The sequence below is a fragment of the Suncus etruscus genome, chromosome 19, assembly GCF_024139225.1.
Source record: "Suncus etruscus isolate mSunEtr1 chromosome 19, mSunEtr1.pri.cur, whole genome shotgun sequence".
Lineage (NCBI taxonomy): Eukaryota > Metazoa > Chordata > Mammalia > Eulipotyphla > Soricidae > Suncus > Suncus etruscus.
This window is the reverse complement of record NC_064866.1, coordinates 5400306-5418856: the sequence shown is the minus strand read 5'-3', so window position 1 is coordinate 5418856 and position 18551 is coordinate 5400306. Positions and strand designations below refer to the sequence as shown.

Here is an 18551-nt window from a genome sequence, read left to right as displayed (position 1 = left end):
TTCTTCTACCACCCTTTTTGTCTTATTTGTTGCTCCTTCTCCAAATTTTTGGAGTGTACTTATATTATTGATTTTGACTTCTTTCTTATTACAGACACCCATTGCTATAAATTTCCCCAGTAGTAGAACTTTTGATCTAACCCATAGATTCAGATAGCTTGTATCATTTTTGTCAATAGTTTCAATAAATCTTTTTATTCTTCAGTGTTTTCCTCTTGAATCAGTTTCAGTGTTTTGTTCAGCTTCCACCTGTTGGAATTTTCCCCCAATTTTTCTGTTGTTAATTTATACTTTTCTTTCATTATGCATTTAGGAGATTCTTCATAAAATATCTATATTTGTAAATTTATATGTTTAGCTATGCCCTAATATGCAATTTATCCTGAATCTGTTCCATGTGTACTAAAGATGGAGGTGCATTTTTGGAGATCAATAGTAATATCTCTATTGGTGGCACTCAGGTCACTCAGGTCACTCCTGGCACTGCACTCAGAAATTACTCCTGGTAGGTTTGGGGGACAAAATGAAGTTCAGGATAGAACCCTGGCTGGCCATATACAAGACAAACACCTTATCTTTTAGTAATTCTTGGAGGATTGGTTTAGTTGTTGCGAATACTGCCAGTTCTCCTTTGCCTGAAAGGTTCTTATTGATCTCTCAAAATCTAAGTGATAGCTTGATAGGATAGTAGACTCTAGGCTGAATTATTTTTTCATTCAATACTTCAAATATGTCATTCCACTCTTTTCTGGTTTTTAAGATATTATAATGAAGTTCTGTTACTATTCTGTTACATCATTCCCTTTATATTTGAGGGTTTTCTTCTCTGTTACTGCTTTAAGTAGTCTGTATATGCCTTTTGATTTTACCATTTTGAGTACATAGTGTCTTGGTTTTGTTTTTGTTTGAATCTATTTTGTTTGGGACCCTTTGGGTCCCTAGAATATATGCAGGTGTCTCACTCAATAGATGATCAAAGTTCTTAGTAATTACATCTTTGCAGTCCATTCTTCACCTTTCCCTTTGCTCTCCTTCTGGTATTTCAATGCTTCACAGATAATTCCTTGTATATTCTCTTTCATTTGCTTACTTTCTCTTTTTCTTAGTCATTTCATTATTGGTATTGTGTTTTCAATATCACTGATACTACCCTCCACATACTGAATTGTATTGCTGCAAATTGCTATTATATATATATATATATATATATATATATATATATATATTACTACTTCAGTTGCCTTAATTTCCATGGTCATTGCATGAGATATTGATTTAGATTCATCAATAAGCTTTGAGATTTTATTTGAGCTAGATTAGTGCCTCTGTCTCAGAGTATGTGGATTCCTGTTTCCTCTTTGTTTTTAAGGACCTGTGGCACTGTGATTTGAGCTTCAGATTCCTAGTTGTCTAATATCTGAACAATTTCTCTATATGTCTGCAAAATCCTTATAATTTTCTAATCTAACCATTTCTGTGTCCTTAAATACTACTGCAGTGTTCATATAGGCGAATATCTAATAGTTCAATTTGCTTAGAGGGTAAGTGTGGAAGTTTGAGGCAAAATATCCAAACCAATAATGTTGAATATTAGTGGGGCTGAAGGGGTAAAATTGTTACTTGAATGTGTAGTGTTCATACAGCTTTGGGTTTAAGAGGTAGGTGGTAAGATTGGGGCTTCCAGGGAGAAATCACATATGTTGCAGAAGATATAGGGAGGGAAAAGCTCAAATAATTAACGTAATTTACTATTTTCATATAATGGTATTAAATAAAAATATTAAATACCAAAAACATGGAACATAATTGGGCATAATTTAGTAATCTTTTATTAAGACTTCTTTCTTTTTTATTTTATTATTTTTTGTTCGTTTGTTCTGTTTTTGGACCACACCCGGCGGTGCTCAGGGGTTACTCCTGGCTGCCTGCTCAGAAATAGCTCCTGGCAGGCACGGGGGACCATATGGGACACCGGGATTCGAACCAACCACCTTTGGTCCTGGATCGGCTGCTTGCAAGGCAAACGCTGCTGTGCTATCTCTCCGGGCCCAAGACTTCTTCTTTTTTTTTTTTTTAATAATAATTTCTTTATTTAAACACCTTGGTTACAGAAATATTCATAGTTGGATTTCAGTCATAAAATGTACACTGCCTTCACCAGTGTAATTTTTCCGCCACCAATGTCCCCCATTTTCCTCCCACCCTTGACTGCCTATCTCTGGGACAGGCATTATACTTCTCTCTCTCTCTCTCTCTCTCTCTCTCTCTCTCTCTCTCTCTCTCTCTCTCTCTCTCTCCACTCTCTCTCTCTCTCTTGTGGTTTTCACTATTGTCAATTAGGTGCCATGCATATCACTTTATCCTTGTCAGCATCCAGTTCATGTCCAGAGTGTTAAATTTCAACTGGCACTGTCATGTCAGTGAAATTAATGCTCTAACTGTACCAACCACTCTTTGTTGCAAGCTTCATATTATGAACTGTCCTCCCAACCCTCATCTTTATTGTCTCTGGATATTATTTCTATTTATTTATTGGCTTTTCGGCCACACCTGGTGTTGCTCAGAGGTTACTCCTGGCTATGCGCTCAGAAATCGCTCCTGGCTTGGGGGACAATATAGGACGCTGGGGGATCGAACCGCGGTCCCTCCTAGGCTAGAGTGCACAAGGCAGACGCCTTACCTCTTGCGCCATCTCTCCGGCCCCATCTCTGGATATTACTATCATACTGTCTTTTATTTTTTGTATGTCCCATAGATGAGTGAGACTATTCTTTCTTTTATTTTGCTTTTTTTTTTTTTTTGGCCATACCTAATAGTGTTCAGGGTGTATTTTCAGCTCTGTGCTCAGGGATAAGTCCTGACTGTGTTCAGGGGATCACAGGGGTGTCTAGGGATTGAACTCAGGTCAGTCACAGGCAAGACAAGAGTCTTATCCACTGTTTTAACACACCAGACCTGAAAAGTACTCAGAGAAAACTTTTTTCAAGAGGTGGGTTACCATAACAGACAGTTCCTAGGGTTTACTCCTTGCTTTGCACTCAGGCATTGCTCTTGGTGCTGCTTAGGAGAATATAAAAGATATAGAAAATGTTAGGAACTGAACCTGGGGACAGAAACGTGCTATCCCAGGTCCTTGCCTGCTGTGCTACCTCTTGGGCCTCAGAGGAACATTTTAGTGGGGGAATGAGGCGACACTGGCTGTTTTTATGGTTTATTTCTGGCACTACATTCAGGGATCATTCCTGGCAGTGCTCAGACAATCTTCTGGGGTTTCGTGGATGGAACTCATGACAATAGGAAGACAAGCACCCCACTTGCTGTACTATCACTCCAGACGTGAGAGAACTTATAAAAACCTAATAGAGAGTATCCCATATCCACATAAACCCATTAAAAATAAACAACGAAAACAACTCCACTTTAATAGTCGAACATTCAATACCTGGAACAAGAAATTTGTTCTTTCAAAATTTTATAGGAATCACTTATCAGTAAATAAGAGCATAATAAAAATAAAACATATAATTACTGGCAATAAAGAACAAAACCAAATTACAGACTAGTAGCTCAAAAGATTAGCTTGATACACCTATTGTAAATTATCTTGGCTGTTAAATCCTTTGTTGGGTATTTGTGAATCCAAGAACAGTCCCCAGAATGAGAAATTACTTCGCATCCCCTTGTCCCCTTTCGGGGGGAGACCTTGGTAATATTTATCCGCAGCAAATAATAATCCACACAGACCAGAAGGATAGGGTGTAAAAGATTGGGCAAAGAGAGCGAGAGAATCCTCTTGCAGCCTGCAGCTTTCGCAAAAGGACCCCTCTCCCCTGTCCATCAAGCTATTTATTGCCAACTCCACAGCGCCCCCACCTGGAAGGGCTAGGTGGGGGCAATAGTCACAGAACAATGCTAAGGAAATACTTTTATATACAACAATTCCAAGAATAATCTTATGGAAACTTTTTCATATACTACATCTATTATATGCCACAGTCTAAAAATGGACTCACTTTAAAATGTAGTTTCTGTGTATGTATGTGTGCGTCACATGCTTTCCCAATGAACGTGCATGCCACCTATTTTCTGTTATTTATATATATATATATATATATATATATATATATATATATATATATATATATATATATATATTACCATGTTTGTTACAATGACATGCAAAATAGTAAGCACTGAATGTACATCAGCAACCAGTAATTGAAAATCAAAGATAGAAACCCATAATCTAAGGAAACAGGGAGGAAAAGATCTCCCAAGATCTTAGTTTTTTGTTGAATGTTAGTCAGTTTTGCTTTTCATCTGTCTTCTTCAGACAACAAAGTTGACCAAAACTAGCATGCAAAATGTCTTGAGGTTCCTACTTTTAATCTTCCAAAGGAAATTTTATTAATAAATCAAATGGAATCACTAGTAACATTCCACACAATAAAGTGAGGTCAAGAAAGCTGATTTTCTGCAGTGCATCATTTTTAGAACTTCTTTTAGTATGCAACATACATCAAATATTCAATTTAGAGAGAAAAAAATGACTCTATAGAACTACAGAACTATTTACAGTAAGTTGAATCTCCTACCGTAGAATAAAGAACTAAAAACAAGGAGCAAGCTAAGTAGGATAATAAACTGTATCATCTACATTGGGTACCTGAATCCAACATTAGAGTGAAGTGAAGTTTCCCAATTTTCACAATGCATACGCTTCGAATTCATTGGATTATGAAAAACTAATAGTAAAGAGTTATCTTGGGTGTGGTAATATGAATCAATACACTTGTATTGCTGATTAGCTTCTTGAAGAACCTGAAAAGCAAAATAATTGCATCACCATACGTCTTTCCCAAAACCTATTTCTCTGCTGCCATTTTTATTCTCTCCTATCTACACTGGATTTCCTCAATGTGACAATGCAAATGGTAAATATTTCTTGGAAGATTTCAGCAACCCTCATAGAAAAGAAATCAGACTCTGAAAACCTTTGCTTAAATACTTTTTTATTAATCCTGTAAGATAATATATTAATTCTCAGAAATAATTAAGTCAAGCAGTTGATTATTCATTTCTCTTTACCTTTATATATTTCATCTTTATCATTTTTAAATACCCAGATAGTTATGACTAATTTTCCTGTTTTGATCTGCAATTTTCATTTTTCAGCATCAACTGGCCTTGACAAAATTAAAAAAAAACTTGTCCAAAAAGACAGAGTTTACAATTTCTGCTGCCAAGACCCTCATTGGTATCTCTCCTCTAACTCTCACGATTTTGCACTCCATTGTGCTCTCCTGTACTTTATTTAAAATCAAAGAAAAATGGTGTGAAAAATCTTTCTGGTAAGCATTGTTTCAACTTAAATTCTATACTGGCCATGCCAGAACATTCTACTCTACATATACTCCAGTTGGGGGCAACAACTGAAGGGGAAGATGGTGCTTTGTTTTGTTTTTTTTTTCCTGTCAATCAGTACCAAAAAGTAGTATATCCACAGGCAAATAAATTAGACAGCTGTGGGGTTTTTTTTTATTTTCAATTTCAATATCAGTTGGATGGAGGCAATTTTCAGTTCTCTGGCATTTGGATGATCTAAAAACAGAATTATGTGTTTTGTTAGGAAAGGCTTTTTCTGCATTTTACCTTAGCTTTCAATTTTTCATTGGTAGTATAACCAAAATAATACACGTACTTCTCCAGTCTCGTTCCCTGTGAGAATTTCTTTATGGAGTGACATTAAAACTTTTACATCTGTTTCCTGAGAGCCAAGAAAAGAAATACAAGTGTGATGAATGTTTTTGTATTTAAAAAGTATGTGGGGCACCATTCATTACTTTACTTTGTTTTGAGTAAAGTCTGAAAGGCAAGTTCCTTTCAGACTTTAATCTCAAGAACTATTAAAAAAATAATTTCTAATGCGTATATATATACAGGGCTTTGCAAGATTTGTATTTACATGTTAACTTTGGCTGCTGGGCTACATATATATGTGTAGATAGGTATATATAAAAGATTTGAAATTATAGTTGCTCTCAATCAAGTTTAATACATTTTTATATAACTTATTTTAATACTTGGTTTTTGCCTTTTATTCTATATTAGCAATGCTATACTCATTAATTAGTGAATTTTTTTTCATTAAAAAATAAACATTTAGGGGCCGGGTGGTGGCGCTAAAGGTAAGGTGTCTGCCTTGCCAGCGCTAGCCTAGGACGGACCGCGGTTCGATCCCCCGGTGTCCCATATGGTCCCCCAAGCCAGGAGCGACTTCTGAGTCATAGCCAGGAGTAACCCCTGAGCGTCAAACGGGTGTGGCCCAAAAACCAAAAAAAAAAAAAAAATAAAAAAAAATAAACATTTAGAGGCCGGAGCGATAGCACAGCGGTAGGGCATTTGTCTTGCACACAGCTGACCCAGGACAGACCTGGGTTCGATTTCCCGTATCCCACATGGTCCCCAGAGCCAGGAGCAATTTCTGAGTGAATAGCCAGGAGTAACCCCTGAGCACCACTGGGTGTGGCTCAGAAACAAAAACAAACAAATAAACAAAAGACAAAATAAAATGAACATCTGGGAGTAAGAACAATAGTACCCGTAGGGTGTTTGTCTTATACCTCTGGCATCCCATATGGTCTTCTGATCCTGTAGGAGTAATTTCTCAGTGCAGAGCCATGAGTAAACCCTGAGCTTTGCAGGATGTGTTCCAAAAACCAAAACCAAAGCCCCCCCCACAAAAGTTCAGAAAGTTTTAGGAAATAGCAAAGTCAGAGTGGCAGTGAAAAGTGTCAACTTCAGTTTAAAATATTTTGTTTAGGCAGAATAAAAGATAAAATGCAGAGCTACATACAGGCAATGTAAGAGCTTTACTACTGAGCTACACCCCCAATCTAATTCAAAGTATTTTTATTTATTATTATTATTATTATTATTATTATTATTATTATTATTATTATTTATTTATTTATTTATTTTTTGGTTTTTGGGCCACACCCGGCGGTGCTCAGGGGTTACTCCTGGCTGTCTGCTCAGAAATGGCTCCTGGCAGGCACGGGGGACCATATGGGACACCGGGATTCGAACCAACCATCTTTGGTCCTGGATCGGCTGCTTGCAAGGCAAACGCCTCTGTGCTATCTCTCCAGGCCCTAAAGTATTTTTTAAACTTTATTTATTTATTTATAATTGGCTTCTGGGCCACATCCAGCGGTTACTCATGACTCCGCACTCAGAAATCATCCCTGGCAGGCTGAGGAGCACAAGAGATGCTGGGAATCCAACCAGGTCCCTCCTGGGTTGGCCACTTGGTAGGCCAATGCCCTACCGCTGTGCTGTCTCTCCAGCCCCTAATTTAAAAACAGTTTCAAGAATACTAATTAGAGTCTTTCAAAATCTTTGCTAATTCTGAGTAACTAACTGATTACCCATCTCCAAAGTCATCAAATCAGAAATGATAGTATTGAATTGAGAGGTGGGTTTTGAGGAGAGAGATGGCTGAGATAGAGCTATCGTACAGAGAAAGACTTACTTAGACATCTAAATGAACATTGTCCGAAGAAATGTGTGGCGTCACGAATGTGGAAATGTGCTATCTTAAATGATACAGTAGTTAGATGACTAAAGGCTAAACATAAGTTAACTTTAACACATATTTTATTTAGAGCCTAGAGTGAGAGTATAGCGGGTAGGCTTTTTGCTTTGCATGCGACCAACATGAGTTGGATCACTTGCTTTCCATGTGGTTCCCCATTCCCTTTACAAGTCTTCCAGGAGTAAATCTGAGTGAGGAACCAGGAGATAATCACTGAGCACTATTGGGTGTGGCACCAAAACACAAATGTTTGTGTGCATGCGTGTGAGCACACATGTATGTGTATAATTTAATAAATATCAGAAATATCTTCAATATGTAATCAAGAGTAAATAAAATATTAATGATATATATTAGATTTTATACTAAATATGTAATACAAACATGTATATACTCATATTGTATTTCAATTGGCTGATACTGAGAGGCTAACCTTGACTTCCCTGGATAGGGCAAACCTAAAGAATATGGTAGATAAAATTTAAAAAAAATTCAATAGAAGGTGTAAAAAAGATCAGGGAACTATAAGATGAGATGCAGAAAACCTTTAGGAAATGTGAAGAGAGAAATAAAGAAAAGTCTAAAAAGAAATGAAAAGCACAACAGGGAATTGGGATGAATCCAGGAGGAACAATATAAGAGTCATTGAAGTCTCTGAGAAAAATAAGATGAAATAGATGAAGAACTAAAATGTACAGAAATAAAAGATAAGAATTTTCCAAATTGAGGGATTTGGTTACTCAGATCCAAGAGGCCCAAAGAGTTACATTGAAGATAGATTCAAATAGAAAAACTTCAAGACATACTGTGCTCAAAATGTCAAATCAAAGATAGAGGCAGAATTCTGGATGAGCTAAGATTTTTTAAAAAAGGAAATAACATATAAAGGAAGACATATATGTGTCATAGATCTATCAAATGAGACTCTATAAGTAAGACTAGAGTGGAAGGGAAAGTACAAAACCTAAATTAAAAAAAAAACACAACACTAAGAATATCAGTCTATCCCTCAATATATATGATCATCCAGATCGAAAGGAACAATATAGGGCTTCAGGGATATATTATATGTTTCGGAATTCATATTCTTCAAACCAGTTTTGCAGAAACATAATGAACCATCTTTAAAAGACAAACTTCTCAGGTCTTGGCATTGTCTCTGGCATTTCATTCACAGCTGTACTAGTCGACCTCTTCTAGGTAAAGAAATGCTTGTTGACTTCTAATTTACTAAGAAATTTTACACATTTGCAATAATGAATTAATGCTATAATTTATATTGAATGTTCTGTGTATAACCAGGTGATCTTTATTTTTCATTTATAGAGATTTTAATATGATATCTGATTTATTAATGCCTATAACTCAAGCATTATTTTTAATATGTTTTCTAACATATTAAATCACCTAACTGATTTAATTGAGGCTTATAGGTCTCACCTCCTCCACAATAAATTTTTTAAGAAAGGTCTCCCGTACGTGGTCTATAAAAGGTATAGCTTCATAAAGGAACAACTGGGTAAAGTCATGGGAACTAAATATTTTTGTCAATAGAACCGAGCTTACATGGAAGGGATCCTTGTGCCATTGGTGGAGGGAAACAGGTCATCTGATGATAGGTGTAGTGTTGGAATAATATTTTTATAAAAACAGTACTTAAGGGCCCGGAGAGATAGCGCTGCGGCATTTGCCTTGCAAGCAGCCGATCCAGGACCAAAGGTGGTTGGTTCGAATCCCGGTGTCCCATATGGTCCCCCGTGCCTGCCAGGAGCTATTTCTGAGCAGGCAGCCAGGAGTAACCCCTGAGCACCGCCGGGTGTGGCCCAAAAACCAAACCAAAACAAACAAAAAAACAAAACAAAACAAAACAGTACTTAAAATCCCATTATCTCAATAAAATGGTTAAAGAGGAAAAATTTAATACAATAAAACAACATTATTAGGGGCTAGAGAAATAGTATAGCAGGTAAGATGTTCGTTTTGCACGCAGCCCACCTGGGTTCAATCCCTGGCATCCCATTTGCTCATGTGGTTCCCTGAGCACACCAGGAGTAATTCCTCAGTGCAGAGTAAGGAGTATCCCCTGGGCAACACTGAGTGTGACTCATATACCCAAAACCCAAGAAACAAAACAAATAGACAAGCAATAAAAAAAGCTAACATGATTATAACTAGGTTACCTGAAATAAAAAAAAAATAACTATAGTGGAAAGATAGCACAGGGATTAAGGAATGTACCTGCGCGTGACCAACCATGGTTTTATCCCAGATCCAAGCATATCTAAGCACTGCCATGAATGATCTCTGAGTAGAGGACTTCCCCCACAATTAATCACAAAAAGTTTTGAAATTATAAAGGAAGAGAAAGAGATAGAGAGAAAGAGAGAGATGCAATTTCTGCCCTAGAAGCAAGCAGCGGGCAGGATAGAGATAAACTGGGAACATTGGTCATGGGAAATGAGCACTGGTGAAACTGGTCAAAAGTGGTGCATATTGTATGACTGAAACTCAATCATGAACAATTTTTAACCACCGTGTTTAAATAAAGCAATTAAAAAATGTAAAAAAGTAGAATTTGAGACAGCGAAGACAATAACAGATACAGAAGTCTCAATAGAAAAGTTAGGCCTTATTTTCAGGACTAAGAAAAATAAAGTGTTGGAAACCAGAAGAAAAAAGACAGGGAAATATAAAGCCCAGAAACTTCATTACAGAAGTAAAGTCAACTCCAGGAATTAAAAAAAAAAAAAGAAAGAAAGAAAGAAAGAAAAAGGTAATAGAGGGTAAATTATAAAATATATAAAGATTGTAAAGAATTTCTAGAGTATAAGGACAGAATTTTTACTAGATCCACCACTGCAATGCTTAGAAAGAAAACTACGAGGTACAGGTACATCAGTAAGAAATATAAAATAATGGAACAAAAATGAGATCTCAAAATCTTCCAGAGAGAAGGGGAAAAGATCAACTTTCAAAAAACATCAGAAATGGAATTCCCTTGTGGTTTAATTTTGTTTTTCTACAATGACAGAACAGAAATCTAGAAGACTATTAAAAAATGTCTCCAAAATTATCAAGGAAAATGTCTATTGATTCTGCATTTTATGTAAAATTAAACTATGGGATAAATATCAGGTTAAGGGAGCCTTATTAACAAATCCAATCATTGAAACAACCTAAGTGGCCATTGACTAATGATTGGTGATGATGTAATTATTGCAATGAACTACTACTTCTACTCAGATGGAATAAAAAAAGAAAAAAAGAAATCCTGACATTTGCAACAAAATGAAGCCAGAAGGCATTGAAGGAAGGAACCACATGGAAGATTCAGACATCAGACACAGAAGATGAAATGGCAATACTAATGAACAAACAAAACCAAACAGAAAGCTAATTCAGACTATCTCCACTCCCCCCCCCCAAAAAAAAAATAAGGCAGAAAAAGGGGATTAATTGTATGGTGACCAGTGAAAACAAGACTTTGATGGTTACCATAAAGTAGAATAGAGATTCTGATTTATAATGTGATACATCTGAAACTTATATAATGCTATAAACTAGTATTACATGAATGAAAAAAAAACTTTCTAGTAAATTTAAAACCAGAATTAGGGTATTTTCAAATATTAAGAGATCACCTACCAGTGATTAATTGGAGAAGCTACTGAGAGAAAATCACCTACAAAAATGAGAGTAACCTAATTGGTTACTGGAATTCAGGAAGGAGTATCGAAGAGAAAAAGAAAGGCAAAGGATGTGGCCAGGAGGACAATAAAGGGGTGGGGAGATCCCAGAGCCACAGCTGTGAAACAGGCCTAGAGAGTTAGGGGGAGAGAGAGAGCAGAAGTTCAGAGCATATGGGCAAGATGCTGCCTCGACAATAAAGTTGATAGAGTGCCTGCTAGATTTGAATGTATTGAGAGGAGATTTACTCTTTGGTAGAGTTTGGGGGTGAGTCATGATAAATGCATGGCAAATGAAATGAATGGGGAAAAGGAGAGGAGGGGGAGCTGAGGGAAATGAACACCAGAGAAGGCATAAGGAGATTCAAAAGTGAAATGGTATCATGGAATAATACTACGGTCTTCAGCTGTGAAGAATATTTAAAGTCTTGAAATATGGCGAATACTGCATATTTATTCAACCAGAAATTGTAATAGACTTAACAGTGTAGGACAATGGCAAGTAATGATGATATGGGCTAGGCACACACATGTGTTTATATGTGGTGGATCGGGGTCAGGGCAGATCTATTTGCTCAAGAGGGAGTCAATTGTTGAGGATGGTCAAAACTAAAACAAAACATATACACATATGTAGACATATATATGTATTTGTTTCTTTGTTTGTTTGTTTGTTTTTGTTTGTTTTGGAGCCATACCTGGCAGTTGCTCAGGGTTTACTCCTGCCTCTGCACTCAGAAATGGCTCCTGGCAGGCTCTGAAAACCATATGACATGTCAGGGATTGAACCCAGGTCCGTCCTGTGTGCAAGGCAAATGCCCTACTACTGTAATATCACTCCTTTCCCCTATATGTACTCGTTATTTAGAAATAATTGAGTTACAAAAGGACAGACAGGTAAAGAGATCTTGAATATCTTTAACTATGGAAATCTAGGTATCGGAATGGACAGAGATATGCTTTCCCCATAAAATTCATTGCAGAACTTTTTGACTGTAAAAATACATAAAATTTGATAAATGTAAAACTGAGACTAAAAAGCTAAAACAGAAAAGAGAGTCAAGTTTTTGCATAACATGAAAGTAGCAACAGAACAAAGGGGACCCATACTGTTTTGCTGTTTTGTAAAGGAGTTCAGGGCAAATATCTTTTTTTTTTATTTAAACAACTTTATTGCATACATGATTGTGTTTCGGTTTCAGTCATGTAAAGAACACCGCCCATCACCAGTGCAACATTCCCATCACCAATGTCCCAAATCTCCCTCCTCCCCACCCGACCCCCACCTGTACTCTAGACAGGCTTTCTATTTCCCTCTTACATTCTCATTATTAGGATAGTTCAAAACGTACTTATTTCTCTAACTAAATTCATCCCTGTTTGTGGTGAGCTTCATGAGGAGAGCTGTTACTTCCAGCTCTTTTCCTTTTGTGTCTGAAAGTTGTTATTGAAAGAATGTCTTTCATTTTTCTTAAAACCCATAGGTGAGTGAGACCATTCTGCATCCTTCTCTCTCTCTCTGACTTATTTCACTCAGCATAATAGATTCCATGTACATCCATGTATAGGAAAATTTCATGACTTCATCTCTCCTGACAGCTGCATAATATTCCATTGTGTATATGTACCACAGTTTCTTTAGCCATTCATCTGTTGAAGGGCATCTTGGCTGTTTCCAGAGTCTTGGTATGGTAAATAGTACTGCAATGAATATAGGTATAAGGAAGGGATTTTTGTATTGTATTTTTGTGTTCCTAGGGTATATTCCTAGGAGTGGTATAGTTGGGTCGTATGGGATCTCGATTTCCAGTTTTTGGAGGAATCTCCATAAAGGTTTCCATAAAGGTTGAACTAGATGGCATTCCCACCAGCAGTGGATAAGAGTTCCATTCTCTCCACATCCCCACCAACACTGCTTGTTCTCATTCTTTGTGATGTGTGCCAATCTCTGTGGTGTGAGGTGGTACCTCATAGATGCTTTGATTTGCATCTCCCTGATGATTAGTGATGTGGAGCATTTTTTCATGTGTCTTTTGGCCATTTGTATTTCTTCTTTGTCAAAGTGTCTGTCCATTTCTTCTCCCCATTTTTTGATGGGATTAGATGTTTTTTTCCTTGTAAATTTCTGTCAGTGCCTTGTTCAGGGCAAATATCTTAAGAATTATGCTTCTTGGGGTCCCATCTTGCTTCTATGACTCATAGCTATGTGACCCCGAGCAAAATTGACTTTGGTAAAGGCCCTTCACTTTCCCATGGTTTAAACAGCTTCTGCTTCTTAGAACAATGTCTAGGATTAAATGTATTAATTACACATATTGATCATTATTTGCCATAGGCGTGTGCTGAATGAACAAAAATGAACAATGCAGTTTCCACTGACCATTAACTACCACAGAAATACTTTTGCAATGCAATGAAAACTAAAGGGACAGCCGATAGGGAGTGGGTGCAGGGGAGAGATTTGTTCTCAGGAACATCTTATGGCATTTTCTAGAAATGATGCATCGCCATCATGTACGATTCTTTTTCCTTAAAAAGTATTGTTTTGAGAAGTGCAATTGAGATGATTATGAAAATTCCCTGAAATTTCACAGGGGAACAATTTAGAGATAAAAATCATGTTATAGCTCAAATCAATGAGACTATTGTCCTGAATTTTATCTGAGAGAGTGACCTAGAAATAAACTCTTTTCAATCACACTCTGGACCTCTCTGAGCCCCTCCCAGAGACTGACTCATAATTCGTTAGTACCTGAAGCAGAACTTTTGGCTTAAAATGTTCAGTAAAACTCCAGTCGGCTAGACTGCGTTGCTGCGTTTTCTTTATATCCTCTAAAACTGCTTCAACTGTCATCTTGTTGGGTTTCTAGAAAATAAATAAATAAATAAATAAAGGCATCCAATTTCAGCTTTAATTTGTTTAAAACCAAGTGAAGCCCTCTTGGATTGCATCAGTGATCTCGCATGCACTCCATCTAATTGGGGGGAATCTGCATATGTATCAATCCATATGGCAGCATTTTAGGAGGACTGTTGCCAGAAAGAATATGCCTTTGACTTTTTTTTCCCCCTCCTTTATTTTATGGGCAACATAATCTAAATATTTTTATTGTTAGGTTATATTCTTCAGAGTCCTGTTAGCAATTAGAGGCAGGTTTTTCTGAACTCACTTCAAGACAGCATTCGTTCTACACGGCTGTATGGTCAGCAGGTGTTTGTGGGGCTGCCAAGCCACAGTCTAGTGGGGTGCATAGAGTTTGCAAGTCTTGCCTAAGCTAGAGAGCAAAATTAACTCCTTTTTCTCTGGTTGGAACTGGTCTGGGATGTCTGAATACCACCAACCCCCCCCCCCTTTTTTTCTGGCATCAGCATCTCCTGTCTGAGTTTCTTCTTTTCTTTAATTTTTTTTAAGTGCTTCTCATTCTGGGTCATGAATTTGCTTAGATCATCTAACTTGTATCGACACATTTTAGGGGGGGGGGAATTCTTACCTTTTCAAGAGGATCAGCCTTTATGACAGTTTCATCTTTGAACTCATTCTGGTCTGTAAATCAAAGACACCAACAACCAGTTGTGTTCAGGCTTTGTTCTTGCGCTGGTCGCTGCTATGTAGTTTTAGGTTGCCTGTATGAAATATGTCTCTGTGCTGAAAAGGCAATTCCTGAAAGGCATGTTTCATGCCTCCGAAGGGGTATTTGTGTCAGTAATTCTAAATCAGGGTCTACCTGGAAAAGTTCAGCTCAACCCTTTGAAAAGAACGCAGCTTCCTATATGATACAATCTTAAATCATATCAAATACTCAGCCTTCTGTCTGACTCACTTCTAACAAAGTCCTTCTACAAGTTGCAAATGCCAACTAAACAATACCAGTTGCTTAACACACACCATTTTTCTTGTCATGCTGGCAACTATTGCAAGAATTTTTAAGCTTCTGTGTGTCTTATAATTGGCAGATTATGCCAGGGTCAAGGGTATCTGGAAAAAAACCACTAGATAAACGCTATTAGGAAATGGTACTGTTTTATCATTCTGTTATGCTCTTCTTCCATTTATTATTCATTTTATTTATTTATTTTGCCAATTCCAGCAGTACTCAGGGATTCCTCCTGGCTCTGTATTCAGGAATCACTCCTGATGGTCTTGGGGGACCATATGGAATGCCGGGGATCAAACCTAGGTTGGCTGCGTGCAAGACAAACACCCCCCTACCCCACTGTGCTATCACTCCAGTTCCATTATTATTCATTCTAGGATTTGACAGCTTCAAATAGCATAAGCTGATTTATAAATGGGGTTTTGTAGGCTTTACTTATGAACAAATGATTGGAGAGCTGGACTCCTAAACAGCATACCATGGAGCAATATAAACCATTCAAGTTTCTCTTCTTGTGGCCAATGATTATATTTCAATGATGTTTGGGATTGTGATATCATTCTTGGCTATGGAGCAAGTCATGCTCCAATAATTCCTAAAATTAGCAAATGGCACAAGGAAGGAAGAATTGCATAAGAAATAAGTTGAACACAGATAAACAAATGTCTTTGCTGAGAACGTTTCACAATCTGTAATAGATTCTTGTGACTGTGATTGCTAATGGAGAAATGCATATAAAATATATGGCATTCTCCAAAACTGACCAAAACAATGGCAAAAAGGAAGAGTTTTGTGACATATTTATGACATTGTTGACCAATGGAGCAGACCTAACATATACCACTCTTAGAAAAGTAAATAAATACCTACTGTGTTGTATTGTATATGAATTGTCCCCACATACATTCCAAATGTTTCTACTTGAATTGTCTCTGGCTCATTTCACTTCAGATTCAAAGGAAATTTGGGGTGTCTTCAGGTTTTTGCACTAATTTTAAATCTGGCTGATGTGTTTTGTTTCTAGATATTCACCCATTTTGAACCATTTATTCATATTACTGCTCTTTTGTTATCTTTTTAAGAATCATCTTCCTCTTACCCCTGATTTATTTTTTATTACTATAGTATTTACCAGCTCCTGACATAGTTTTTCTCACTAACTTAAAAGTCAAATGTTTCTGTAAAAACTAGTGTAAGGTCACTGGCATAAAGGAAAGAAGTAAATACCTTTATTTTGAATGGAAAAAAATTATGGCCAATCAGATCCAAAAAATAACCTATCAAGTCATATCTTATAATACATAAATCAAAAATATATTAATCCTAATAGGATCATAGAAAAAGGTCAATGGACTGAGAACATGCTTTGAATGTGGGAGGCTCAGATCTGATCTCAGGTACTGCCTGGTCCATTGAGCATAACCAGAATCACCCTCAAATGTGGAGCTGAGAGTAGCCCCTGATAATGTTAGCTGTGGGCCCCCCAAATAAAGATAAATCATAAACAACACTAGCATATAGTAAAAGCAAAAATATTACAATAACTATATAGCTTATATCTCATTGTTCTGGAGTGGGAGCTTGATGATTTCTCCATGAGTTTACAGAAATGATAACTATAAAACAAATACTGAATATGTTAATTTCTCATTTCACTTTTTGTAATAAAATGGAAAATTTTCATCAGATTTTTCCACTTAATTTAGGGAACAATGTAGGGTTTTTGTGGGCTTATTTTTTTATTCTTCCTGGGAGTCAAAAATCAAATCCAGGATTTAAAGCATGCAAGGCAAATGCTCGATAGGTCTTTTGAAAATACTTGGTGTATTTATGCCATTGTCTCCATTTTGCATGTAAAGTCCTTAAGAGAAGATCCTTATCTTATGTTTTCTAACTATATTTCATGTGTTTAGCACTAGTAATACTTATATATATGTACATGTATATTTAAATAAGAGAAATTTATATTCCTTAAAAAGGAACAGAAATAGTGAGCCATATGAGAGAACAGGATTGTGAGTAAAACTACAACAAGTATAAGATTTAACTTTTAATTCCATGACTGAAAATTCTATATGGGTTTATGGAAAAGCAGTTAATTCTGTATGCCAATGATAGACTAATATTAGCATTTCTTTTAATATTTTCTTCTTATATTTTCAATAATAGCTCCATCTTGCTTTGTGTTGGTGAAAGAGATAGCTTGAATGTTCTATCTCGATTTAGAGGAAAACAATAAAGTCAATTCAGTGTACTATTTGTGTAAACACAGGCATTCAAAAGAGCTTAAAGGCCAACTGTAACACTAAATAGACTATGAGGTCCCATGTATGCTTGAAGCAATTGATATGAAATCTGTGAAATAAAAAATGATTCTATTCTGTGAACTGCCAGATTTCTGAATGATTTGATATTCCCTTCTCTGTCTAAGAATCCAGCACAAAAAATCCTCCAGTTTAGAAAATGTGTTATAAAAATTGTGCATCCATTGTCAAGGAAAGGTGAATTCTAAAACCAATATGAACACTTTAGTTAAGAGTAAGGTGAAATTTCCTCCTTCCTTCCCTCCTTTCCTCCCTCCCTCCCTCCCTCCTTCCTTTCTTCCTTCCTCCCTTCCTTCCTCCCTTCCCTCCTCCCTCCCTCCCCCTTCCTTCCTGCCTCCCTTCCTCCCTCCTTTCCTTTCCTTTCCTTCCTTCCCTCCCTTCTTTTCCTTCCTTCCTTTCTTTCCTTTCCATTCTTCTTTTGTATCCTTCCTTCCTCTCTCCCCAATCCCTACTCCCGTTCTCTCTTCCTCCCTCCTTCCTTCCATTCTTCTTCCTTCACTTTCTTTCTTTCTTTCTTTCTTTCTTTCTTTCTTTCTTTCTTTCTTTCTTTCTTTCTTTCTTTCTTTCTTTCTTTCTTTCTTTCTTTCTTTCTTTCTTTCTTTCTTTCTTTCTTTCTTTCTTTCTTTCTTTCTTTCTTTCTTTCTTTCTTTCTTTCTTTCTCTTTCTTTTTTCTCTCTCATATCTGCCTTATGCTCATAATCCTTTAACTATGATTCAGTAGTTTTTGACACATCTGGAAATGGACACATTCTCATCCCTTTGAAAAACAGCTTTCCTAATCTGTTTTACTTTAGAGATAACAAGATCCCTCTGCAAAGCACTTACTTTATTAAAAAAAACACCCAACAAGCATAAAGGGCACATCTAAACCTATAGCCTCATGGTTATCAACTCTCAGGTTTTTCATAAATATCCAATAGGCCCTGTCAAGTTCAAAAACAGTCTCAGATGAAAATCCAGTGTTTGGTTAAGAAATGTACAAATATTCAGCTGTTCGTGTCCAAAACCAGACTTTGGTATCTGTATTGGATGCTAAGATGGTTATTCAGGAAATACACGAACAATTTCT

At 36.7% G+C, this 18551-nt stretch overlaps 1 protein-coding gene across 1 annotated transcript in view; it reads right to left on the bottom strand.

Annotated features, from left to right (window-relative positions):
• The window catches only part of SPAG17 (sperm associated antigen 17), a 236393-nt gene that overhangs the window by 90552 nt on the left and 127290 nt on the right, over window positions 1–18551 (bottom strand). Inside the window, exons 16-18 of the mRNA XM_049766018.1 lie at window positions 14775–14827; window positions 14036–14149; window positions 4667–4821 (exon numbers count right to left, since the gene is read on the bottom strand). Coding sequence (XP_049621975.1) covers window positions 4667–4821; window positions 14036–14149; window positions 14775–14827 — 322 coding nt within the window. The remainder of the gene's footprint in view (window positions 1–4666; window positions 4822–14035; window positions 14150–14774; window positions 14828–18551) is intronic.